The sequence below is a fragment of the Carcharhinus amblyrhynchos genome, chromosome 20 (assembly GCF_965287045.1).
Source record: "Carcharhinus amblyrhynchos chromosome 20, sCarAmb.v2.hapA, whole genome shotgun sequence".
Taxonomy (NCBI): domain Eukaryota; kingdom Metazoa; phylum Chordata; class Chondrichthyes; order Carcharhiniformes; family Carcharhinidae; genus Carcharhinus; species Carcharhinus amblyrhynchos.
Window position 1 is genome coordinate 41,754,083 of NC_137343.1, and position 26,597 is coordinate 41,780,679.

At 47.4% G+C, this 26,597-nt stretch overlaps 1 protein-coding gene across 1 annotated transcript in view; it reads right to left on the bottom strand.

Annotated features, from left to right (window-relative positions):
- Nucleotides 1-26,597, bottom strand: part of slc2a11b (solute carrier family 2 member 11b) — a 55,407-nt gene that overhangs the window by 14,918 nt on the left and 13,892 nt on the right. Inside the window, exons 2-7 of the mRNA XM_080208712.1 lie at nt 18,227-18,325; nt 15,766-15,926; nt 12,995-13,119; nt 10,466-10,595; nt 2,073-2,221; nt 72-259 (exon numbers count right to left, since the gene is read on the bottom strand). Of these exons, the coding sequence (XP_080064838.1) occupies nt 72-259; nt 2,073-2,221; nt 10,466-10,595; nt 12,995-13,119; nt 15,766-15,926; nt 18,227-18,325 (852 nt within the window). The remainder of the gene's footprint in view (nt 1-71; nt 260-2,072; nt 2,222-10,465; nt 10,596-12,994; nt 13,120-15,765; nt 15,927-18,226; nt 18,326-26,597) is intronic.

Here is a 26,597-nt window from a genome sequence, read left to right on the forward strand (position 1 = left end):
GTTTGAAGAGTTCATTTTAACACACATAAGTGCAGTAAATTGCTCTGTGAAAATCGAACTCTCTCACTTACAGCATTGATCCCGCTAAACTGCTGAGCCATGTTGATGATGATAACAGTGATCAGCTGCCATCGAGCCGAGCGGTCGGTGAGAAGTTCACACAGTCGCTTACTCTGCTGCAATTGTGTTTCCGCACATTCCTTCTCCAAACCCTCCAATTCACTCAAGTAAGTGTCATCGTCATGGAACTTCCTGAGAGCTGGGGGAGAGATAGACTCCATCTTTATCATCAAAATACAATCACAGAAAGCCTACAGTGCAGAAGGAGGCCATTTGGCCCATCAAGTCTGCACCAACAATAATCCCATCGAATCCCTATCCCAGTAACCCCATATATATACCCCACTAATCCCTTTAACCTACACATCCCAGGAACTATGGGGCAATTTAGCATGGCCAATGCACATAACCTGTACACCTTTGGACTGTGGGAGGAAACCCACGCAGACACAGGGAGAATGTGCAAACTCCGCACAGACAGTGACCCAAGCCAGGAATCGAACCCGGTTCCCTGGAGCTGTGAGGCAGCAGTGCTAACCACTGTGCTACCGTGCCTTTATCTTACAATCGGATCTCATTACAGGTTATGTTTGAAGGGAGGATGATCTAAAGTTGGCCATGCCCCAATTCTCTTACAGGGCTTGCAGATACTTAATCACACAGGATGATCCGGCTGTCTGCTAACCATGTGTCAAGCATGTGCTATACGGAAAAGGGAACTTGCACTGACATGGCACCTCTCATGACTTCATGGCCCAAAGCACTTTACAGCCAGTGAAGTACTTTTGAGGTTAATTCACTTTAATAACAAGGGAAAATGACAGCAAGATCCCCCAAACAGCCATAATGATAGTGACCAGATGATCTGTTGTTAGTGATATTGGTTGAGGGGTATATGTTGGCCAGCGGACTGGGAGAACTCCCCAGATGTTCTTTGAAATCGTAATAAGAAGTCTCACAACATCAGGTTAAAGTCCAACAGGTTTATTTGGTGGCAAAAGCCACTAGGTTTCGGAGTGTTGGACCCACTGCGCCAAAAGCTAGTGGCTTTTGCTACCAAATAAACCGGTTGGACTTTAACCTGATGTTGTGAGACTTCTTACTGTGTTCACCCCAGTCCAACGCTGGCATCTCCACACCTTGAAATTGTCTCATGGAGGTGAAAATTTCTCACCTGGCCTCCGGTGGGAATTGTAGTGAGCAAGAAAGAAAACTTGGTGGAACATTTAAAGATCACCGAGCTTGGGCAGGAGTTTCCAGCCTCGGATATGCACAGCTGGAAAATCCCACCTGTGAACTCGGGTCTCACATGTTTGGTAGTGCAGCACTCCTTCTGCTCTGCACTGAAGCGTCAGCCGAGGTTTTGCACTCAACTTTCAAGGATAAGACTTGAACCCACGACCTCCTGAGGCAAAGGGGAGAGCCAAAGGGAAATTCCGATGGAACAATTGGATTAGTATTAACTTGCATTGAGCAGTTGGATTGCCTCGGACTGTACAAAGGTTAAAGTGTGAATAGAGCTGGATGTATTGCTCGTATTAGACTTTTGAGGATGCCCGAATTAGACTAAAGAAACTATACAAAGTAGCACAGCAATAAGTGGGGCTGCACGCTGCTGAACTGAGTTTGCATTGTACAGACTGACCTTCGAGTGTGTTGGGAGCTGTAGGAATGTGTTAAGTGCTTCTGGACTGTACTGAAGGAAGTTAGACTGGATCCACTAGGAGCTGTAAGGTGTTGATTAGCATTGTCCTGAAGATTAGACATCAACTTTCATTTATGTTGCATTGTTAGTGTAGTAAAAAGGGGCCAAAGTGCTTCACAGGATGTGTTGATCAGAGTTCTGCAGGAGGTTAGACTGAAACCAATGGGAGTTGTAATATACTGAAGGAAGGTAGATGATATCAAATGGAGCGGAATTATACCAAGTGAAGTTGTGCAGTTTAGAACAGAATTAGCCGATGATGTTAAAAACTGTGCCAAAGAATTCTTCAACCAAGAACAGTGCTCACCCTGGAGGGCTTTCATTTCCTCTTTTCTATCGATGAAGAGGTACCTAGGACTCTCAGGGAACCATGGCAACAGTAAAAGCTGAAACATAGCAGGAACGCAGCTGGTGGAGAGCAGGCTTGGCCAATACTCTTCTCTCCCAAGCAACTCCCTATAATGAACAGAGACAACAACCACAAAACAGCAGCATCATTCATCAGGTAAACCCAGGCAGTGATTTACAGACTAACCACTTCCTTCATTTCACATATGAAGATGTTTGAGTCAGCTGCCTCATGGAGACACAGTAGAATCCATCGGAGGTTTGGATTTTGGAGATACTTTGTTCATTTTCAGGATCACCAGCAACGCTCGTAGGTGAAACTTTATTCCCAAAGGAACCTAATCCATGTGGGAGAGTTAGACCAGGTTAAACTGGAATGCACCATCATGTCTTCAGAGGCTAAAGAATATGGATTCAGATGGGGGGGGAGGTGAGCAGGAATATCCACTCCTCTTCTTCCAAGAGCTAATATTCCCCAACCAACAGCCATTCTCCTCCACTCTGCTTCCTTCGGTACAATCCTCACCCATAAGGGACACTATTCCTGATCTCCCACAAATCTGCTCCCAGCTCCAGCTTTCTCCATCTGGGCTGACAGATTCCCCAGACTGTATCCCCTACCACCCCCTAATGTGATGGTCAGGATACACTCCAGCATCTAAATTCGCTTCTCAGCCACGCTGCCATCACTTACTGCTTCGGGACTTCTCCCTGCGGCCCAACAGCCAGCTTCACTGGGTCCAATCTCCCAGTTACACCGAGCAAATATTGCTCCCGGGCTTCCCTAAACCCCAGCTCCTAGCAGCACAGAGTTATCAATAATTCCCAGGCTTCCCTAAACCCCAGCTCCTAGCAGCACAGAGTTATCAATAATTCCCAGGCTTCTCTAAGCCCCAGCTCCTAGCAGCACAGAGTTATCAATAATTCCCGGGCTTCTCTAAGCCCCAGCTCTTAGCAGCACAGAGTTATCAATAATTCCCGGGCTTCTCTAAGCCCCAGCTCCTAGCAGCACAGAGTTATCAATAATTCCCAGGCTTCTCTAAGCCCCAGCTCCTAGCAGCACAGAGTTATCAATAATTCCCGGGCTTCTCTAAGCCCCAGCTCTTAGCAGCACAGAGTTATCAATAATTCCCAGGCTTCTCTAAGCCCCAGCTCCTAGCAGCACAGAGTTATCAATAATTCCCGGGCTTCTCTAAGCCCCAGCTCCTAGCAGCACAGAGTTATCAATAATTCCTAGGCTTCTCTAAGCCCCAGCTCCTAGCAGCACAGAGTTATCAATAATTCCCGGGCTTCTCTAAGCCCCAGTTCCTAGCAGCACAGAGTTATCAATAATTCCCGGGCTTCTCTAAGCCCCAGCTCCTAGCAGCACAGAGTTATCAATAATTCCCAGGCTTCTCTAAGCCCCAGCTCCTGGCAGCACAGAGTTATCAATAATTCCCAGGCTTCTCTAAGCCCCAGTTCCTGGCAGCACAGAGTTATCAATAATTCCCGGGCTTCTCTAAGCCCCAGTTCCTGGCAGCACAGAGTTATCAATAATTCCCAGGCTTCTCTAAGCCCCAGCTCCTAGCAGCACAGAGTTATCAATAATTCCCGGGCTTCTCTAAGCCCCAGTTCCTAGCAGCACAGAGTTATCAATAATTCCCGGGCTTCTCTAAGCCCCAGCTCCTAGCAGCACAGAGTTATCAATAATTCCCAGGCTTCTCTAAGCCCCAGCTCCTGGCAGCACAGAGTTATCAATAATTCCCAGGCTTCTCTAAGCCCCAGCTCCTAGCAGCACAGAGTTATCAATAATTCCCGGGCTTCTCTAAGCCCCAGCTCCTAGCAGCACAGAGTTATCAATAATTCCCAGGCTTCTCTAAGCCCCAGCTCCTGGCAGCACAGAGTTATCAATAATTCCCAGGCTTCTCTAAGCCCCAGTTCCTAGCAGCACAGAGTTACCAATGGCTCCCAGTACTTCTCTGAGCCCTGGGTCCCTTCAACAACAAAGCTAATGACAGCATTTCACCTGCATGGAGCTAGTGTTCTTCTCTGTCTGCTCCCTCCAGGCTAATGTTCAGTCCACCATTTGAATGGATCTGTGTCACCTATTCATATCTCCCAGCTGGGTTTCCACTCCTGTCCCTGAGCAGGATGTAATATATCCAAGCTGAATACATTCTGTGTCTTAAATGTTACTATCTCCAATCAACCGGAGGTCTGCCCCAGAGATGCTAACTTACAAAAACACTAAAAGAAAGTATTTGTTATGGTCGAATGATGTTCAAATATTTGGCAAGTGTTAGTAGGAGTATATGAACGAGAGACCATTTAACTCCAAGCTATTCAGTGAGAAAGGGAGAGAGTTTGTGGAGTTAGGTCACAGATCAGCCATGATTTGTGACCTAACTCCATAAACCCTCTACCTTCATTCATTTTCGTTAATAACTTTAACCGATAAAAATTATTGATTTTAGTTTTAAACTTAACAATCACCTGGTGCAAAATCCCATTTGCAGAAGAGAGATTTTTACAGGAGTTGGGTGTCACTGGCTAGACCAGCATTTATTGTCCGTCCCTAATTGTCCTTATTGAGAGAGTATTTCAGAGTTAACCACATTGCTGTGTGGCTCTGGAGTCACATGTAGGCCAGACCAGCTAAGGACGACAGATTTCCTTCCCTAAAGGGACATTAGTGAACCAGTTGAGTTTTTACCACAATCGACAATGGATTCATCGATTTTCTTTTGAATTCAATTCAAATTTGTTCATTTGATTTGAACCCTGATCTTTCACCCTGCCCTGGATTGAGGTTGCAGTGTTAAATGTAAAGGCTGCCTTGCCAGTTGGCCCACCCGCCAATCATAACTGCAGATGGGCAACATAAAATTACAGTCAATCGGTGCTTGATTAATTTAAATTGGATTTTAGATTGAAGGCAGGACCACACACAAATTGGACGTGTGCCCACCCATCTCGAAACCGTGCGCGTGCGCGATGATGTCAGGAAGTCCACCTGACGTAATTTGACCACGTGTGAACATTCAGCTGGATCGATCGCGTGCCCAATCTACAATCATAAAATTCCAGCCCTAATCTTTCTGCCCATTCTCAGTGCCAGTTAACAACACTTGAAACAATCTGTACGGCTAGCATCCCCCAAGCCTCTTTGGACCTCCCTTAATTCAAGCTTTTCACCACCTGGAATGGATTCTGTTCTACCCGTTTTTTGGGTCCAAAATGGATGACCTCACGCTCACCTAAATGGAAATCCATTTGCCACACTTTGGTCCATTTACTTAGTCTAGTAACAACTTTGTAACTTACCATTTGAATCTATACTGTTTACAATTCCACCACTCCTTGTGTCACCAGCAAACTTTGAATTCTATCATCTAAATCTACACACAGTTAATGCCTGTGGCTCCAATACTCACCCTATTGAACATTGCTAGACACATTCTGTCAATTCCAAAGCCTACATATTGTCTCCATTACCTTCCTAACTTAATTTGCCTTCCATTTTATCAGCATTAACTTTTATTTAACCGTCACTGATGAGCAATTTTATAAATGCCTTTTGGCAGTCCAGATAAGTAAGGTGTTTACAATTCCACAGTCCCGTGTTTAATTAGAAATTAGATTTGTCAATTTGACCTAGTCTGGCAAATCCGTGCTGACACTTTTGGCTGAAGTTTCAGTTTCGCAGTCATCCGATTTTTAATGACTGACTTTCAGCCATTTCCTGACAACAAATGGAGGCCATGATGTGGAGATGCCGGCGTTGGAATGGGAGGCCAACTGGTCCACAATTCCTTTGGCTTTCCTCTCTCTCAAGTTTCTTTAATAGTTTAGAGGCACACACGATTTTCCAATCTAAAGAACCAGTTCCCAAACCAAGAGGGAGAGAAGGAAAAAGATGCTGGAAAATCTCAGCGGGTCTGGCAGCATCTGTAGAAAGAGAAACCAAGTGAAGGTTTTGGGTCCGTAAGATGGCACAATGCTGCCTCACAGCGGCAGGAACCCAGGTTCAATTTGTTGGCTTTGGGTCACTGTCTGTGTGGAGTCTGCACGTTGTCCTCATGTCTGCGTGGGTTTCCTCCGTGTGCTCCGGTTTTCTCCCACACTCCAAAGATCTGTAGGTTAGGTGGATTAGCCATGATAAACGTACGGGGATAGGGTGGGGTGTTGTGAGCCTGGGTAAGGAGGGTCAGTACAGATTTGATGGGTTGAATGGCCTCTTTCTGCACCAATTCTCACTCTGAACCAATTTGAAAGGTGCATCTTAATCACCTGGTTACAAAGTAAAGAGATACATCGGAATAAGACAGGGTTATTGGGGATGGTTATGTAAGGAAACATCAGATGTCCTCCATGGCTGTGAGTGACAATTAATTAAAACCCGAGGGTGCAGCAGGCAACTTCCTGGAGGGTTAATACTTAAAACAAACCTAATGGACGTAGCTGGGAAGAGGAATAGGCCATTCAGCTCCTCAAGCCAGATCTGCTATACAATTAAATCATGGCTGGTCTGTACTTTAATTCCATCTACCCACTTTAATTCCATTAGCCCCAAAAGGTTTGCCTAAGAAAAGTCCATCATTTTCACCACACCAAACCTCACCAATCTCTTGTGGAAGAGCGTGGCAGGTTTCCACTGTGCAAAGTGAACATTGTCCTTGAATGATCAAACTCTAATTATATCTCAAAGGTTACGTCCCTTTTTTGTAGGCAACCCCAACACCCGCCCCCACCACCCGCCTACACCCCCACCAAAACAAGTGATTTCTCTCTAACTACCCTCCCAAATTTTAAACACTGCAAAGAAACATGGCTAGGTTTGCACAAGTTTTCCGCTGTTGTTTTTCATCCTGGCAGCAACCTCCAGAAAGAAACGTGGATTTTTCAGGGTCCATCGTCTATCCCTTTCTCACCCAATATTTAGGCAGATGAATGAGGCTCGGGAACACAGGAATAGAACCATTCCATAGTACACCAGCGAGTGGGCTGTCACATACTGCCAAGTGATCCCCCCCAGTCAGGGGCAGTCTTGGAACAGGCCAGTGAATGACAAGAAACCCCAAAATGAGTGACTTCCAAAACATTTCTCTCTACTCAGAACCAAAGAGAATAGCCTCCTCCTAAACCTGTTGTCCTCACGTCTGCGTGGGTTTCCTCCGTGTGCTCCGGTTTTCTCCCACACTCCAAAGATCTGCAGGTTAGGTGGATTAGCCATGATAAACGTACGGGGATAGGGTGGGGTGTTGTGAGCCTGGGTAAGGAGAGTCAGTACAGATTTGATGGGCTGAATGGCCTCCTTCTGCACCGATTCTAACTCTGAACCAATTCGAAAGGTGCATCTTTGGTTGCAAAGTAAAGATGTCAGCAAAAGAGGGTAGTGTCTCTGAGTGTCAGGTTAAACTGACATTCCAGGCTCTTCCTCGCAGTCATGACTGACGGACTAACTGCTCTGCCGACTGACACAAATGGTGAAGCTATTCAGTCAGTCCCAGGCTGACTCCTCCCTGCATTTTGCTGTTGACGGAACAGCTACACATTTTTTAAAAGAGCGAATTCTTTGGAAAGTGGAACAGGCCTAGAATCATAGAACCCCCACAGTGTGGAAGGAGGCCTCTCGCCCATTGAGCTTCACCGACTCCCCGATACAGCATCCCACTCAGGCAACCCCCCCCACCCTATCCGTACCTTTACCCGACCAATCCTCTGAACTCGTGACCCCCATTTGACTCTTTTCCAGCAGGGGGGAGGGGGCGGACATTTGGTGAGCAATTCAAATGTTCATCCAATCGACAATGGGCCAAAGGTTGACTTTGTCTGGAGACCGGAAAGGTTAGCAAAAGTCATCAGAGTAAGACCATAAGACATAGGAGCAGAATTAGGCCACTCGGGCCATCGAGTCTGCTTCGCCATTCTATCATGGCTGAATAACGGGGCCTCCTTTCCAAGGGCCTTGGTGGGAGGAGGGGACTAATGGCACAGGGTGGAGGTAGCTGGTAAGTGTCTGTAACAGTGTGGACTGTACACTGTTACAGTCTATAGAGATGAGAATCGGTTTCTGTCCTCTGCATGTGAATCAAGCTCACCCATGGATTCAGTTCTGCTCATTCTCAGTTACTAATCTATAGTTGTGAGTGCACGGACCCGGTTCACCCCGAGAGGTTGTTTGATGCTGATCTGAAAGGAGGGAGCATATTTGCTGGCCCTTCCAACCCTTCCCGCTGATGGGAACTTCATTCCTACAGGCAGAGCAGAGATGTTTAACCCTTAATCTAACTTTGGTCTCCCCGTAATGTTGAGGCAACCACGCTGCGAGCAGCAGGCACTGTACACAGGGGAGGGAGAAATGCAACTAGATCCCTGCCTCACCCAGAAGCTGTTTTGGGCTCTGACAGGTGGAAGGAGAGGGATTCTAACACCAAGCGGGAGTAGGGCAGGTATTCGAGGTGATGGAGCGGTGGACCAGGGTGTGGTGGTGGAGATGGTCACGTTGGAATATTGAAAGGAGTGGGAGGGAAGGAGTGTGGAATTGTGGTAGAGATAGCAGAAATGACCAAGAATTATCCGTCAAACACAAAGACTTGTGGGGTGGAGGATGATAATAAGCAATAATTATAGGAGGGAATTTTAAATATCTCTTGCCTAGCTGTGGCAGCATCACTTACTATGGAGCTGTCCCAGGAAATGAATCCTTTTGAGACAAGTTTCTGCATAAATCACATCATTAGAAAACTACTAACCTTAGTATTTACTTTAAAAAGAAATCCCAAACGGTGACTATGGTGGGATTTACACAGCCCACCACATTGGTCACTGCCCAGTGATCAGCTTCTGGTCCCACCATTGTCAACGGGGTTTCCTGAAACCTGCAGCAAGGGTGCGCTGTTAGCGGGACTGGAATTTCCCACTGGAAAGTTCTGGTCATTGTGTTTGACGAGCTGTCTTTAAGAGGAGTGAATCTGAGGAATCTCTCAGAGAGAAGGTTTCTGAGAGATTTCATGTGTGACGGGAGAGGGAAATCTCATTCAGGAAATGGTCTGAGTGTTTCCATTCATTTGAGTTCAGCCTCAGGGATCTTATTGAGAAAGTGGATCTCAGAATAACTCACTGAGTGTTTGCATCTAATGGGTTCTCATTAAGTGAATGAATGAGGGAAGTGTATTGTGTTTAAATAGATTATCCAGTGCAGGGCAGCACAGTGACACAGTGGTTAGCACTGCTGCCTCACAGCGCGAGGGACCCCAAATCAGTCCCAGCCTTGGGTCACTGTCTGAGTGGAGTTTGCACATTCTCCTCGTGTCTGCGTGGGTTTCCTCCGGGTGCTCCGGTTTCCTCCCACAATCAAAAGATGTGCAAGTTAGGTGGATTGGCCATGCTAAATTGCCCCTCAGTGTCCCAAGATGTGTGGGTTAGGGGGAGTGGTGGGATAAATATGTGGGATTACAGGGAGAGGGCCTGGATAATTGCTGTGTCAGAGAGTTGGTGCGGATTCGGTGGGACAAATGGCCTTCTTCTGCACTGTAGAGATTCTATGGTTCTAGACCTGGATTATTGAGAAAGCCTAGGAGGATTTGCTGAAAGTGAGTGAAGGAGTCACTGTGAGCAGATCGGAGGAGATGATATTGAGTGAGTGGATTTGAGGAGATCACTTTCAGGAAGGAGTGAGAAAGCACACATTGAATGGTGTTGGTTAATTGTATAAAGTGACGGCAAATTCCTTGTGACACAACATTTACCATCTTATTTACCAAGCTAGGATTTCAACAGGGTAATTATTCATACAGACATGTTTCACAGGTGAAGAAGCACGGAGCAGTTTGTGAGTTCTCCGTGTGGGGAGGGAGCTGGGGGCAGGGCCCCGCTGACTGTAAACCCCCCCACAGTCTCTGCTCTTTGAGAAGTGGGCTGACTATTCAACTGGACAGTTGTTAAGGTTGAAAACCAGTAGACTGTTTCAATACAGCAGGTAGACAAACAGTTACATTATAAAACACTCAATCAGATACTTCAATCTCCTCAAAGTATAAAATAGCAAAGAGGACCTTCAGTGTACTGGGCTTAAAAGAAGCTCATTTTGTGTTCTGAGATAACGTTAAAGTTTTAACACTGCCAAACCTCTCTGCCGGGTTCAGACGTTCCTTTCTCAGGTTATTAAACTTGTTAAATTATATACATGCTACGTGTTGTTAAAACATTATGAGCTTTATAAGGAATCCTGCAGCGATAGGGTAAATTAATGATGTTGGACAGTCCATTCTGGGTGATATTAATGTGTGCTACTGGCTTTGCCTGCCAGGCAAATGTTTTTTACTCATTAGAATGAATGGTGAGCAAGTGCAGACACTGTTTCTGTCTTACCTCTGTCCTATCACCTGCCCAATTAGAATTCCTGCAGTTATGAACACTGACGTGCTCATAGTTACTGCCCCCCTCAGAGCCTTGGGTGCAATTTCTCCCAAATACATGGGCTGTACACACAGGGTGACTCCTGTAAAGAAGAGTTGAATGGAAAAGGGAAATGGTTAGAATGCGGTGCCTCTGATTGTACACCGTGCAATCTCTAAACAGTCGACAACGACCCGGGTTCATTCATCGCACTGACATCCAGCTCAGGGTTTACTGTGTACTGCAGACCAACACAGCCCACTGGCAACGTCGATGGGTAGGGTTCAGGTCCGCGGGAGAATTTTTCACTTTCCAAGTTTCGGATCTCCGTTGGATTGACAGGAGTTCCAAAGTTAGTGGAATGGAGTAAGAGGCAGACAACGAACACACACGCTGACCGCGGTTCTCCCATCGCGACCCGTAACTTCTCTGGCAGGTCGAGGTGGGAGATGCACGTCGCTGATCTTGTATCTGGATTTGGGTGCATCTCCCAGAGCCGGCAAACAGTCACCGGTCACACCACGCTGGAAACCGGGGGGGAAGGCGGGTAAGTCATTTTAAAATGTATTTTAAAGATGTTTTCAATCTAATTATCAGGAACTTTCAGATCCCGATTGGATCTCCCACCCCACCAGGAGGGGTTCAGACTAGCCCCCTCCTCGTTCAGGGAACTAGCGGGAAACCCCGCTGGAATGAAGGGGGGAACAATCGGGGGGGCCCCCAAGGGGTCGTGCAGCGGGGGGGGGGGGGTGATGCCCCCTGGGCATGGGCACCCTGGCACTGCCAGCCTGTGCGCTTGCCACTGCCCAAGGGGCAAAGTGCTCATGTCCAGGGAGCACCTTGGCACTGCCCATCAGGCATCGATCAGGTAGTGCCAATGGGGTGGGGACCATTGTGGGCAGGGCCATCGGGCACTCAGTGGGGAGGGCGGTTGGGGGTTTCCACTGCCGCTCTGAGGACAGGATAGGTCAGGGATGGAGGCAGGGCAGCGGTTGGGATGGGCTGGGTGGGGGTGCACTGGCCTCCCGGTGGGAGGTCTGACCCCAGGGGGATCAGCGGGAGGGGGGGCGAGGGTCTGCCGGGGTGAGGGGGGTTGCTACTGCTGGAGGGGGTGGGCTGTACATCGGGGCACTCTGCGATGGTGGGGTGGGGGGGGGGGGGGGAGGTGGGTGTCAGGGGTGGCCTGGGAATTGCTGCAGGGGTCGCGAACAGGCTGCGGAGGGGAGCTGTGGGGGTGGGGGTGGGGGGGGCAGCACTGTGGGGGTCCTGGGCCGGCCAGCAAACAGGGGATCTGACAGATCGGGGCCACTGCACATGCGCAGAGCGCCAGAACTGTCAGAGTCCAGCATGAATACCCACACCACCCCCCCACACTGCACCCCCCCCCCCCCCCCCCCCCCCAACCCCAACCCCACTGGGCTCTTAATGAGATTCACGATTGGGACCTCTGCAGTGCACAGAGTGTGGGGATTCGGGTGAGAAGCTGAACTGACAAAACAGTCGGGATCTAGAGCAGTTTTCCCACCAATTCAGTGGTTTTGGGAGAATCGCGGCCACCATTTCCATTGCACAGATATTTGACCAGCCTCTCCAGTATACTGGGGGAGATCAGGAATTGATTCAAGAGGTGATACTTTGCAGTTATTTTTAATAGGAGTAACGACAGAAAGAAGGGAAGTCAGCCCAGGAACTTTGGTTAACTATCGGAATCCCATTCTGGCTGTTTTCAGCTAATACGTCACAGTCAAGTGACTGTATTTAAGAACTCCCCCACTCCAAATGGCTACACAATCTTGTACATTTGTCCTTAAAACCATCAGTGTACAAGCGCAGGATGTGAAGATGATCTTTCCTCATTCGGGTAGGAAGTCAGAGGAAACATTGGGTAGAATGGGACCGCTCAGCACATGAAGCAACTTGTACACCAGACCGCTGAGGTTTTCCGAGGAGAGGTGAAACTAACACAAAAACTGCCCAGCCATTAGAATCCATACAAAGGGCATTTTATTATTTGTAAAGTCTCTGAAGGATGCTGCCTGTGATAAAGAACACAAACACAGAATGGGTCACTCTGACTTTCACTCACCTCCTGTAATTCCTGTCTTTATTGCGACATGGTGACCCAATTCTAAAAGTTCCCAGAATTTCTCGCTCAACTACAAGGGTTTCTTACACGGTAAAGTTTGAGCTCCTGTTTATTTTAATAAACCCTGCATTTATTAGTCCTTTAGGTGCATTAGCCAAGCAGAAAGTCTTAAAACCCGTGAGCGAGTGAGAAACCTGGATTTGCCGCAGCAGAGAGCTCCATGCTTTGCAAAAGGGAGCATGTTGGCATTTCACTCAGTGCCCCCCCCGGTTGCTGAATAAGACCCCTTTATCGTCCATTCCTGCAAAGGGCTTTGTGCAGTGACATGGGGTGGGGGGGCAGCCACAAAATCCTGCCCACTGCTGCTGCTGAATTCTCCTGTAACCTACGGAAACATTGCCAAGGCTTCCCCATACCAGAATGTAGTCCCACAAGAAACCTGCCGACTATTAATAGTTCAAACAGGCCAGCAGGATTACTCGCTCCCATCAAGGCAGATCCAACCAGGACAAGGATGTTGACGATTAGCAGTGTCCTTTTCCTGAAACACAGAAGTAAACTGCATTTGTCAGAACATTAGGCACTGAATAGCACTCAATACAATGCACAACCTGGAGGGACAGGGCTCTGATAGCTACTGGTACTGACTCAGCCCCAGAGTAGGCTGCGGCACACGACGGAGGCATGTGTGTCCTGTTCTCATCTGTTGATGAACAGTGACTGAATCAGCCGGGTTGTGTTTTCACCACACTGATTCTGTGATTTTTGATCATGTTTGAAAGATCTTTTTTTTTTAAAAGCTGTGGACCCCACTTGTTGTCCAGTCCCATTGCTCTGAGAAGGTGCTGTTGGCCCCGCTCCTCCAGCAGGTTATATACCTTTTAAATTTAAGGACTATAAATTGTAGGCTTTGAAGTTCTCAGGAGAGAAACAGAACCGCAAATAAAACCAAAGGAAATCGTATCATCTGCAGCATTGCACGTTGGGACAGTGTGGTGTGACAGTGATGGTTCAGGGGTTCAGTATATCACTAATTCCATCAAATCCAGATACAATCTGGATTCAATCTGCAAATGTAGCTGCGAGTCCCAGCAATTTATTCTGCTGGCAGATCATTGGTGGAAAGTCACAAAAAAATGGTATATGCAGATATTTATTGGTTCTGTTTCCCAGATTGAAGGGAAGCTAATGTAAGCCCAGTAATTAAAACGGCAGGTAGCAAAAAAGCTGAGAACTATAGACCAGTGAGCCTAATATCTGTCTTGTTCCGATTGGCAGACAGTGACTAATAGGGTTCTGCAGGGATCTGAACTAACATACATATATCAATGATTTGGAAGAGGGAACTGAATGTATATTTTCAGATCGAGTCACAGAGGTTTACAGCATAGAAACAGGCCTGATTTCTCTCTTAGCTCTACTCCTTCACCCTCTATACTCTTCAAGGGATCCACTTGATCCCAGCTGGCTATGCATGTCGTGTACCTCCTTCTTCTTCTTGACCAGAGCCTCAATATCCCAAGTCATCCAAGGATCCCTACTTCTACCTGCCTTGCCCTTCACTCTAGGAGGAATGTGTTTACCCTGAACCCTGGTTAACACACTTTTGAAAGCTTCCCACTTACCAGTCATCCCCTTGCCTTCCCACAGACTCCCCCAATTAACTTTAGAAAGTTCCTGCCTGATACCATCAAAACTGGCCTTGCCCCAATTTAGAATTTTAACTCTTGGGCCAGGTCTATCATTCTGCATGGCTATCTTAAAACTAATAAAATTATGGTCCCAAAGAGATCCCTCACAGATTTACAGATGTTACAAAATTGGGTGGGAGGGTGAGCTGTGAGGAGGATGCAGAGGAGCTCCATTTTGGACAGGCTGAGTGTGTGGGCATGTGCATGGCAGATGCAGTATAATGTGGATAAATGTAAGGTTGTCCATTTCATTAGCAAAAGTAGGAAGGTGGATTATTATTTGAATGGGTGTAAATTGAGAGAGATGGATATTCAATGTAACCTTGTTGTCCTTATCCATCAGTCGCTGAAAGTAAGTGCGTAGGTGCGGCAGGCAATAAAGAAGGCAAAGGGTACGTTGGCCTTCATAGCAAGAGGACTTCAGTATTAGAATAGGGATGTTTTACGGCAATTGTATAGGGTATTGGTGAGGCAACACCTGGAGTATTGTGTGCAGTTTTGATGTCCTTATCTGAGGAAGGATGTCTTTGCTATAGAGGGATTTCAGTGAAGGTTTACCAGGCTGATTCCTGGGATGGCAGGTCTGTCATATGAGGAGAGACTAAGTCAGGATTATATTCACTGGAGTTGAAAAGGGTGAGAGGGAATCTCATAGAAACTTATAAAATTCTAACAGGCTGAGACGGTAAATTCAGAATCCAGAACTAGGGATCATAGTTTGAGGAGAAGGGGTAAACCTTTTAGAACTGAGGTGAGGAGAAATTTCTTCACCCAGAGAGTGGTGAATGTGTGGAATTCAGTCCCACAGAAAGTAGTTGGCGCCAAAATGTTGTGTGATTTCAAGAAATTAGCTCCAGCTCTCGGGGCTAAAGGGATCGAGGGATATGGGGAGGGACGGGGGGATCAGGATATTGAATTTGATGATCAGCCATGAGGAAGATGAATGGCGGAGTAGGCTCGAGGGGCTGAATGGCCTGCTCCTGCTTCTAGTTTCTATTTTTATGCCCATTTTTCAGAGGCCCGATCATGCAGGACTTACGAGGAATTAACTCAGAAATTTTATTTAATTTTTCCAATCCAAAACACCAACAGTAAAGATCACTGGGTAACTTCAAAGCAAGTCTATTCTATTTTAGGTGTGTATATGTGCTGCTAGCCCCCGACAATGTTGCTGCCACCTCTTGGTGAACAGAGGGTATGTCCGGTGACCCACACAATATGAAGTGATGTGCAAGTTTTGACCAGTGGCTCCCCACACAGTGCGTGCTGCAACACCAAGGGTGGAATATTCCAGTCCTGTCACATAGCAACATAGAAACTAGAAGCAGCAGTAGGCTATTCAGCCCTTCGAACCTGCTCCACCATTCATTATGATCATCAGATTCAATATCCTCATTCCCCTCTATGACAGGCCATAAAACACAGCAAGCCATTCAAAAGTCCATTCGCTTCAGCTGTGCCGTGGAATCAGAGACAGACAACATACAGAGACTTACCGACCCAATTTGATTGCCAGGGGTCCTCCTAGCCATGCCCCCAGGAAGCCACCCAGGGTAAACGCCGAAACGATAACGGACCACAGAAGTCTCAGCAGATCTCTGTCCACATCACTGCCGTATCGAATCGCCCACGTCTCATTAATGAATTTCTGTACATACTGGAGATTTGACACAATACAAACAGTAGGAACACGATCCGTCACCGCACACCATTAACATACACCAGCAATGCAGAGGAGAAATCGATCAAATGGTTCAGCCCAACACTAATGCTAACTCTGAGCTCTTTATAAACTTTGTCCCGTGTCATCCATCGAAAGGATTTAGTTCTTTCAATCAGAAATACTTTTCACTGTATTTAATGTAACAGCATCATAGCTTTAATATTGTCAGAGCTACTCCACTGTCCTTCAAAGTAATGCCATATGATCATTGATGGGCAGAGAAAGACTCCCCACCAGCCGTCCATCCAGCCTATCCCAAGCAGCCTGTCTCACACGCTCCATCCCACCTCAAGGGTGGCATGATGGTACAGTGGGTTAACACTACTGCCTCACAGCACCAGGGACCCTGGTTCGATCCCCACTTTGGGTCAATGTCTGTGCAGAGTCTGCACATTCTCCCCGTGTCTGCGTGGGTTTCCTCTGGATGCTCAGGTTTCCTCCCACAAGTCCGAAAGACATGCTGGCTAGATGCATTGGCCACACTAAATTCTCCCTCAGTGTACCCCAACAGAGTGCGGTGATTCGGGGATTTTGACGATAACTTCATTGCAGTGTTAATGTAAGCCTACTTGTGACACCAATGAATAAATAAACTTTAAATAAAAAAAGCAATGTCACCAAGTCAAAAAAGAGAAAAACTCAAGATCCCTTCATCGGGGGAGGGGGAAGGAAATCCAGGAAATTCTGTTTTAACATCTGCCAAGGTGACTGATGAGGCCTTCCCCATGAAAAGGTCAACTTTTGGAGCCCAAATGTTTAGGCAAAAAAGTGAAGGATGGGAGCAAAAGGATGTCGATAGTAGTCATGATGTGGAGATGCCGGCGTTGGACTGGGGTAAACACAGTAAGAAGTCTGACAACACCAGGTTTCAGTCCAACCGATTTATTTGATAGTAAATTCACTAGCTTTCGGGTTAGCCCCTTCGTCAGGTGAATGGAGAGTTCTGGCCTCAGACAGAGCATATAAAGCACAGACAGTTTACAGATTACTGATTAGAATGTGAACGTTCACACCTAACCTGCTGTTCAAGTCCTAAAGTGGCCGACAATGTGAGTGGAAGGAGCACTGATCACAGGTTAAAGAGATGTGTATTGTCTCCAGACAGTACAGTAAGTGAGGTTTTACAAACCCAGGCAAGTCACGGGGGTTACAGGTAGTGCGACATGAACCCAAGATCCCTGTTGAGACCGTCCTCATGTGTGCGGAACTTGGCTATCAGTCTCTGCTCAGCGACTCTGCACAGCAGAGACTCTGCCTTCACGACACACGACAGCGCAGAGTCGCTGAACAGAGACTGATAGCCAAGTTCCGCACACATGAGGACGGTCTCAACAGGGATCTTGGGTTCATGTCACACTATCTGTAACCCCCGTGACTTGCCTGGGTTTGCAAAACCTCACTTACTGTACTGTCTGGAGACAATACACATCTCTTTAACCTGTGATCAGTGCTCCTTCCACTCACATTGTCAGCCACTTCAAGACTTGAACAGCAGGTTAGGTGTAAAGATTCACATTCTAATCAGTAATCTGTAAACTGTCTGTGCTTTATATGCTCTGTCTGAGGCCAGAACTCTCCATTCACCTGACGAAGGGGCTAACCCGAAAGCTAGTGAGTTTACTATCAAATAAATCGGTTGGACCGAAACCTGGTGTTGTCAGACTTTTTACAGCAAAAGGATGGACAGTGAGAGCCTTTTTCCTCAGATGGAGATGGCTAGCATGAGGGGACATAACTTTAAATTGAGGGGTGAGAGATATAGGACAGATGTCAGAGCAGCGCTCCAAAAGCTAGTGGCTTTTGCTACCAAATAAACCTGTTGGACTTTAACCTGGTGTTGTGGGACTTCTTACAATAAATATTCAGCCAGGATTCCTGTTCGTGAGCATCATTCAATAACTGGAAAATTTGATCAGATATTCAGGATGTGATGGTGATCTCGGGAGGAACTTGTTAAGGTAGTAGACAGCTACCAGGAATTGCCCAACTGCCCACTGAACTAGGGGCACATAAAGAGCTGTAACATTCGATGTTGCAGCAACGTGTGATGGACCCTTGCTGTTTCTCACTCGGTCGACTCGCCACCTGGAAAGTTGCTGTTAATGAATAAAGGGCTCACGTTTGTGACCAAGCTGATCGGGTGCTGATGGCAGAGTCTAACTAAGCAGCAGTTCCAGACAGAAGCCGGATTTAATATCTGTGCAGGATGAAAATACACTAAAGCTGGGACTTACCATAGTGGGAGCGTTAATGACCGATACATTGTATCCGTACTGAAACGTTCCTCCAATACCTGAGGAAAGTATTGCCAGGGAGAGGGTAGCAGATGGAAGCTGTAAGACAAAATTTAAACAGGCAATTTTTTTCCAACCACGGCACCAGGTAAAGAAGGAACAGATAATCTTTCCCATCCTTTCAAAGGAGATTTCAAAATAGTAACTATCTCCGTCATCCTTTTGTTGCCATTTTATTTGTGCCAGTGTCCCACATTCTGGATACTATTAATTACTGTGCATTATTACTGCTTAAAGCCTAGGAAATAAAATTGAATGATTAAATTCATCTCTTTCTCACTGAAGTTCAGACAAATCCGCTAACATGTTCACATAAAAACAAGAGCCATTCAGTTTCAATTCCACTGTGCTATCTGCGTCCCCATAAACATACAACTTTGATCGGATCTTCATTTCTACAAATCAACCACAAATTAATGGAATAAAGGATGAAATTTTTCTATTCAACACATCAGCTGATACCCGTGGTGATGGTGAAGAAGTGAACAAACGATGCCCCAGTGCTAGCCGCTTGCTCAAGATAAGATCTGGGATTGTCTGCTGCACCCCCACCACCCCACACTGGCCTGCGGCTTTCCCAGTGGCACAGCCAGTGAGCCATTGAGGGTGCCAGTGCCTTCAGTGGGACTGGAAGATCCTGCCTATGGCAGGTCATCTCCAATACCAGATAGACAGGCGTGGGGGGGGTGGGGATGGGAGGGGGGCAGTGGGGGTGAACCCAGCTATGGGTTCCAAAAAACTCAGTAAAGATTGGTAGATTGTGGAACTGCAGTAGTCAGTGACAGTGTCTTTAAATCATCGAATCCCTACATTGCAGTAGGAGGCCATTCAGCCCATCAAACCTGCACCAAAAATAATCCCACCCAGGCCCCACCACTGCAACCCCATGTACTTACCCTGCTAATGCCCCTGACACCAAGGGGGTGTAGTTTATCATGGCCAATCAATCTAACCCACGCGTCTTTGGACTGTGGGAGGAAACTGGAGTGCTCAGAGGAAACCCACACAGGCTGGAATTGAACCCTGGTCCCTGGCACTGTGAGGCAGCACTACAAACCACTGTGCCACCGTGCCACCCTTTTGGGAAGGGACTTACGGCCATTCCCAGCAGGGGGATCTTCTGGTGCTGCCAAACCGCCCTGCGGTGGGTATTCCAGTGACAAGCTGGGCGAAGCTCACAAAACGCCATTGACAATGGCGGGACTGGAAAATCCTGCCAGCGGGTAAATGACAAGTCACCTCTGCTGGTGGGAAATGCCACCCTTGATCTACAGTAACACTGCGGTTGGTGAATATCCCTCACCCGTGATGATGGTGATGGGTGGCTATCAAAAACAATTCCCACTTTATCCAGAGAGATTTAATATTCGATGATATTAATAAAGATCAATCTTGGAAGGGACCAATTTTTAGCCTTTTGTAAATCTAAATAAACAAATTGGTAAGATGTTTCAGAGCTGCATTCACTGCTGAGCGGACTTCATTCTCAATGGATCATCCAGTGATATCTACACTGTTCCCATCTGTTTTAAAGTAAAAAGTTCTGAACAAAATGGGGCCTCAGGAAATTGATGTTTAATCATTTATTTTAGCCTCGTTTACAAAGTAACTTGAATCGATCGATCTGACGGTCTGCTATCCTTTCTAAGGTACGGGACTTCAGGATTTGATATTTAGCAGGAAATTTAAACCTCCTGAACACAATGTGGGTCTGGTCGTGCCAGTCCAGTTAGCAGAGGGTGGTGTGAAAATCGAGGACAAGAAAGGGAAGGTCGAAACCGATGCCACTTTCTCAGGCAAGTGTTTAAAGTTAGGTGGCAGAGGGGAAAGTGGTTTGGTGGTTACCCACACATACCAGCAGTTGTATAACAACGCGAGATTGTACCTGTCACACTGGAGGAATTCCTCTCTCAGGGGCTGTGTCCACTGGAATATTAGAAATATTGTGGCCAACTGGTAGAGAAGATGGGGTGACGGACATGACCTTACTGCCAGCTCAAGGCACATTACCACTCACTCTCCCACACACACCTTCATTTCCACTGCAGGCTGGGCCCTCATCCTGCCCACGGCCTTCAATCATCAAATACACATGCCAGGCAGGCAACCTGTTTGCCTTCATTCAGGAAGGGCTGGCACCGCACAGGAGGGACAGGCTGATGGAGGAATGGCTGATCTGAATGCCCTCATGGGCAGCACGGTGGCACAGTGGTTAACATTGCTGCCTCACAGTGAAAGGGACCCGGCTTCAATTCCCAGCTTGGGTCACTGTCTGTGTCTGTTGCACTCTCTCCCTGTGCCTGTGTGGGTTTCCTCTGGGTGCTCCTGTTTCCCCCCACAGTTCAAAAGTGTGTGGGTTGGGTCGATTGGCCATGCTAAGTTGCTGTTAGTGTCAGGGGGATTAGAGAAGGGGAAATACGTGAGCTGGCAGGAATAGGGCCTGGGTGGGATTGTGGGTGGTGCTGACTCGATGGGCTGAATGGCCTCCTGCACTGTAGGATCCCATGATTCTATAAGTGAAAGACAGAGCCATCTAGCTGGCCGGGGGGGCGGATGTGGGCCATTCCTGTGCGGACGGCGAGCTCAGTGGTGTTGAACCAAGTGAGGGTCCAGCACTGCAGCATCCATCAGATAATCAGGCTGAGGGATATCTCCTCTTTCTCAGGCCCCTGCCGCACACTAAACAACCCAGGGATTCCTCCAGCCAGATCCCTGACTCCAGCACCAAAACACCACAGAGGAGGGCAATGGATTCCACATCACACGTTGATTAAATCTTTGCCCGCACATCATCACTTCTCCTTTCCTCAATTAGAATCATAGAATCCCTACAGCGCAGAAAAGGCCATTCAGCCCATTGAGACTGCACTGACTCTCTGACAGAGTCCAGGCCCTCTCACCTGCCCATATCCCCATAAGCCTATACATTTACTATGGCTAATCCACTTGGACTGTGGGAAGAAACAGGAGCACCCAGAGGAAACCCATGCAGACATGGGGAGAACGTGCAGTCTCTGCACAGACGGTGCTGCCTCACAGCGCCAGGGACCCAGGTTCGGTTCCAGCTGGAATCGAACCCAAGTCCCTGGCCCTGTGAGGCAGCAGTGCTAACCCACTGTGCCACCGTGCCGCCCCTCGTTATCTTAACTCTGTACCCCCTACTTACCAGTCACGCTGACAAATAACCCACCTGTACAAATATATTATCTAAAATAGCCTCCTTAAATCTCCGTTCTCCTAAAGCAGACAGGCCCAGCTTGTAAAGCTGATGGCAAGAGAGGAACTACCTCCCCCAGGCAGGGTTCCAGAACAAGGTGCAGATCCTTTAGATTAGAGCGAGGCCTTTCAGAAAGCAATGTAACAAAGCACTTCTGTGCACAAAGTGTAGCAGTAATGTGAAAATGTCACTGCAAAACTCTACAAAGGTCAAATAAAAATGTCAAAACTGAGGTCGATAGATTTTTGTTAGGTGCGAGAGGCAAGGCTTAAAATGTCAAGCTAATTCATGATTGAGAACAGGTCTGGCACTACAGGCTAGAGTGACAGAATGGCCTCAACTACTCCTAGTTTTTGAAGTTATTTGTATTCTGATTAAAAGGCTAACATTCCACAGAAAGGATGAGAAGTGAGATTGAGTGGGATGCACTCCATTCCTTTACTCTAAAATAAATAACTTAACAATTTACATCTCACCAAGTTTCACAGTCTGATTGTGAAATGACATTATGGCAAAGGCATGGGAAGATACATGAGAAAGGGAGAGTGAAGCTCTCATTATCTTCAATAGAAACAAAACTTGGGTGGGATTTTAAAAAGGCTCAATGTTGATACAATCTGGGTTTTGTGCTGATTATACCCATTCAGTCTAGTTCTGGGCACAGAGAGGTTTCATTGTTAAGTACTAGTAGTATAGGTTGTTAGCACTGTTGCCTCGCAGTGCCAAGGACCCAGGTTGAATTCCTGGCTTGGGTCACTGTATGTATGGAGTCGACATGTTCTCCCCGTGTCTGCATGGGTTTCCTCCAGGGTGCTCCGGCTTCCTCCCACAGTCCAAAAGACATGCAGGTTAGGTGCATTGGCCACGCTGAATTCTCCCTCAGTGTACCTGAGCAGGCGGCGGAGTGTGGCAATTAGGGGATTTTCACAGTCACTTCATTGTAGTGTTAATGTAAGCCTGCTTGTGATATTAATAAACTAAACTAGACATGTCCCTGATTAAAAGACATTCATAGACTATCCACAGGAGCAACCAAACTCCATGTTGGAGATGCAGGAGATTGGCAATCTGTAACAAATTAAAATGAAAATGTCCCCGTACAGGTAATAAGGTGGCACAGTGGTTAGCACAGCGTCTCACACCTCACAGTGCCAGGGGCCCGGGTTCGATTCCCAGCTTGGGTCACTGTCTGTGTGGAGTTTACATGTTCTCCCCGTATCTGTGGGTTTCCTCCGGGTGCTCCGGATTCCCCCCACAGTCTGAAAGAGGTTCTGGTTAGGTGCACTGGCCATGCTAAATGCTCCCTCAGTGTACCCGAACAGGTGCCAGAGTGTAGCAACTGGGAGATTGTCACAGTCACTTCATTGCAGTGTTAATGTAAGCCTATTTGTGATGTGAATAAATAAAGTTGAAACGTTAAAGTAACAACCCACAAAGGGAAATGACTTGGAAGTTCTTCCCAATATATGATTACCACTGTCCAAACATCGTTATAAACATCTATTCTCTCCTTTCAGTCAACTATCAAGTGATTTGCTTTCTGTAAAAATTCTTGGCTCCTGCAGCTTATTGTTGGTGTTATTTCACATTCTGAGTAGAATCGCTCATGAACAAAAAAACTCTGAATGTAAAAACCCTCGTGAGGAAAATATATTAAATGTGGGCCACATGACATCAATCGGACCTTGTATCGAGGGAAATATGACGTGGTATTTGTCCACAGGAGACACCACATGATATTCACTCGAGGATTCAGTTCTCTATATTGCATGTACTCATGTGGTTTGCTGCTAGGTTTGGTTTGATAATCATGAGAATCCTTTCATTCTTAACAACAAGGCAGTTATAGACCATTATACATTTCAGAATCTAATCTTTGAACCAGGAAGCCATATGATCTTGCTTGTTAGCCTATAATTAGATGAGTAATGTGACATGACAAATGCATAGAACTTTGCGCAGATTTTTTAAAAAACTCTGTACAATATACAAAGAGATTTGTTTCAAGCAAATTGCCCAACAAAGTAGTTTTTGATTTGAAACTTATATAATCTTGGACTGGTACTTGACCCATTGGCAGTAAGGAATCTAATGTGTTCCTCAGAGAACAGGAGGGTATACACGGGGCTGACTTCACGAATTCTAAAGCCTGAATCAGACCAGAGTGCAATGTTCAGCATAACAGTAACAGCGGCTCCCTACCATTAACATTCCCTGATGGAGGACTACGCTGAGGGAGGTTCAGGTTATATTTCAGTGATGGAAAAAAGCTCAGAGTGCAACCGAAACCAGTGAAGTTCTAAAACCTCATGATTCTGATTCCTTTCAAAAAAAGTTCCGCCAATTTTCCTGCTTGATTTAGATGTGGCCTCAGCCTCTCTGCCTTCATCAGCACCCCTCAGTTTTACTCCTTCATCAATCGTTAAGTTGCACTCTTCTGACTCGAGACATCCGGACTCGAAACACTCTCTCCACAGACCCGCTGAGATTTTCCAGTGTTTTTCTGCCCCGTCTCAGATTCCAGCACCCGCTGTAATTTGCTTCGAGTTTATTTTGATTGTTTCCTGTGATGATGCTTTTGTTCAGATTAAACATTGGCCAAAATCATCACTGCCAATGGGGAGAGGCATTGGGAGTGGGCTCATGTACATGATGGGTGGGCACGGTGGGGGGGGGGGGGGGTGTGGGTGGTGGGGGAGAGGGAGAGGGGGTTCCTGATAGCATCCCATTCACTTGTGGGTTTCACACTGGCGGACTAGTTCGCGAGTAGAGAAAGTCCCTTGGAGCTGTCGAGTAGGAACGTAATGTCCAAATGGGTAATCAACTCCTATTTTAACCAGACGTTCTGGCTTTGACAGCCATTGTGTGGATTTCTGGAACTCGCCCAGTGGTGAACGCTTCTTCACTAATACTGAAGGGTTCCAGCCCTTTCCTGGTGAAAGGCTGATATCTCTTTTCTCTTTTCATTCACAGGTTTTAGTCGGTCCACCTCATGTCCAACGAGGGGCATACATGCGATGGGTCGTACTTGGGCTGTTCTTGGTTGTTTGAGATTGGCCTAGTGCTTCATGTCGTTAGTGCGTGTCTAAACTGGACCAGATACTGGGCAAGACGACAGATCAGTGACTATCACTGATTGCTGTGCAGACACATGGATTTGGGCCGGTGTCTGTGGGAGTTTGCGCATTCTCCCCGTACTTGCGTGGGTTTTCTCCGGGTGCTCCGGTTTCTTCCCACACCCCAAAGATGTGCTGTTAGGCTGATTGACAGTAATAAATTGTCCCTAAATCAGTTTCCCTCAATCTGGATGGCCATAAAACATTAGACAGGGGTCGTGGGCGGAGAGGGGGACTGGTGGTGTTGAGATGGCGGCGTGGGCTCGTTGGGCCGAAGGGCCTGTTTCCCGGGCTGATTTTGTTCTTTGTTCTATCTGACAGTATTTGGGCTGAGAACGTGCTTTCACTGCTTGACCTGCGTTGCCTTGCTGCCAGCTTCATCACAGCAAGTGTGGGTAAAGTATGAGAGGGGCAGCAGCAGCACAAATAACAACAGCTAGGGCAACACCAGCTCCTCACCCACAGGCTGCTCCACAGAGTGGGCTGGACATTGAGTTCCAGGTCTAAGGAGCTCAGACCCTCAACCTTAGGCCATGGCCTAGTGGTACTATCACTGGACTATTAACCCAGGAACTCAGCTAATGTCCCAGGGACGCAGGTTCGAATCCCACCTTGGCACATGGTGGAATTTGAATTCAATAAGAAATATCTGGAATTAAGAATCGACTGATGACCATGAAACCTTGTTGGCAGAACCCATCTGGTTCAGTAAGGTGCTTTAGGGAAGGAAATCTGCTTTCCTTACCTGGTCTGGCCTACACGTGACTCCAGAATGTGGTTGACTCCCAGCTGCCCTCTGAAATGGCCCAGCACAGACTCATTTGAAGGGCAGCGAGGGATGGGTAATGAATGCTGGCCCAGCCAGTGATGTCCTGTGGATGAATAATAAAAAAACACAGGCTCTACAAACAGGTCAGCTCTTTCCCAACCTGTCTGAGCACCAGTGCCTGGGGAGTCTCACCAGTTTAAGGCAGGTTGCTGCTGATACTTGTAGCCTCCTAAAGCAAGGCTGCCTTCCCAGTGCAGCAGGTGGGTATCCTTCACCAGTGGCATTGCAGGGTCACCCCTATCGTCGCCCCCCCCCCCCCCCAATTCCTCCCCAACCAATCTCTGCCTCTCTCCAAAGTTATAGGCCGGAATGGTATGGCCATTCCCGCCTGCAGAATTTTCCCATCCCGCTGCAGTGAATGGAGATTTGGATGGCGCCAATTTTCCCGGCTCACCGCAGCGTGAACAGCTGGTAAGATCGTGCCCCCATCGTCTTTCTTCTGCTGCAGTGAGAGATAGCAGAGAGCGAAGGGTGACAGGGTGACGGCGAGGCATTGGCACACAGGCAGAGGTATGTGCTGGTTGCTCTGATGGGGATTCCAGGCGATGCCTGGACAGAGGAATGAGTGAGGAGTGCTGTGTTGGGGAAAGTTAGAGGAGTTTTTAATCCTGCGATGGGGGTCTCTCACCTGCTGCAGAGTCAGTAGGAACTCTGTGTCAGCTCCTTTGGGGAAGGTCCACCGTTTTGTGTCAATCGGGTTCTGATTGTGGCTGGCAGCCTGGGCAGTCCTAGATGTTGGCTGTTCTCCAGTACAGACAGTGCCAGTGCACCCACCACAGGCCCAGGATCAGTGAGGGACCCCAGGTCCAGGGGCAAGATCCCTTTTCCAATAGAGACCTCCCCCTCTAGCACTGAGTGACAATGAAGGACCCCTTTGAGAGGTTGCAAGCAAATGTGACATGCCCCCCCCCAACCCCCACCCGTGATGCCACCCCAGCACCGCCTGTGGATAAGCTGAATGCCATTTTAAGGGTCTCAATTGGCCACAAGGCAGATTGGTGAACTTTCCCATCCTGGGTTTAATCCAGGCAGAGGCAGGAAGGCTCCCCACCTGGCACCATCCTGCCAAATGAAATGCCCCCTCCTCCTCCAAACATGCCTTGGAGATGGGCATTAAATTCTGCCCAGGGTGTGAGGCCTGGCACTTGA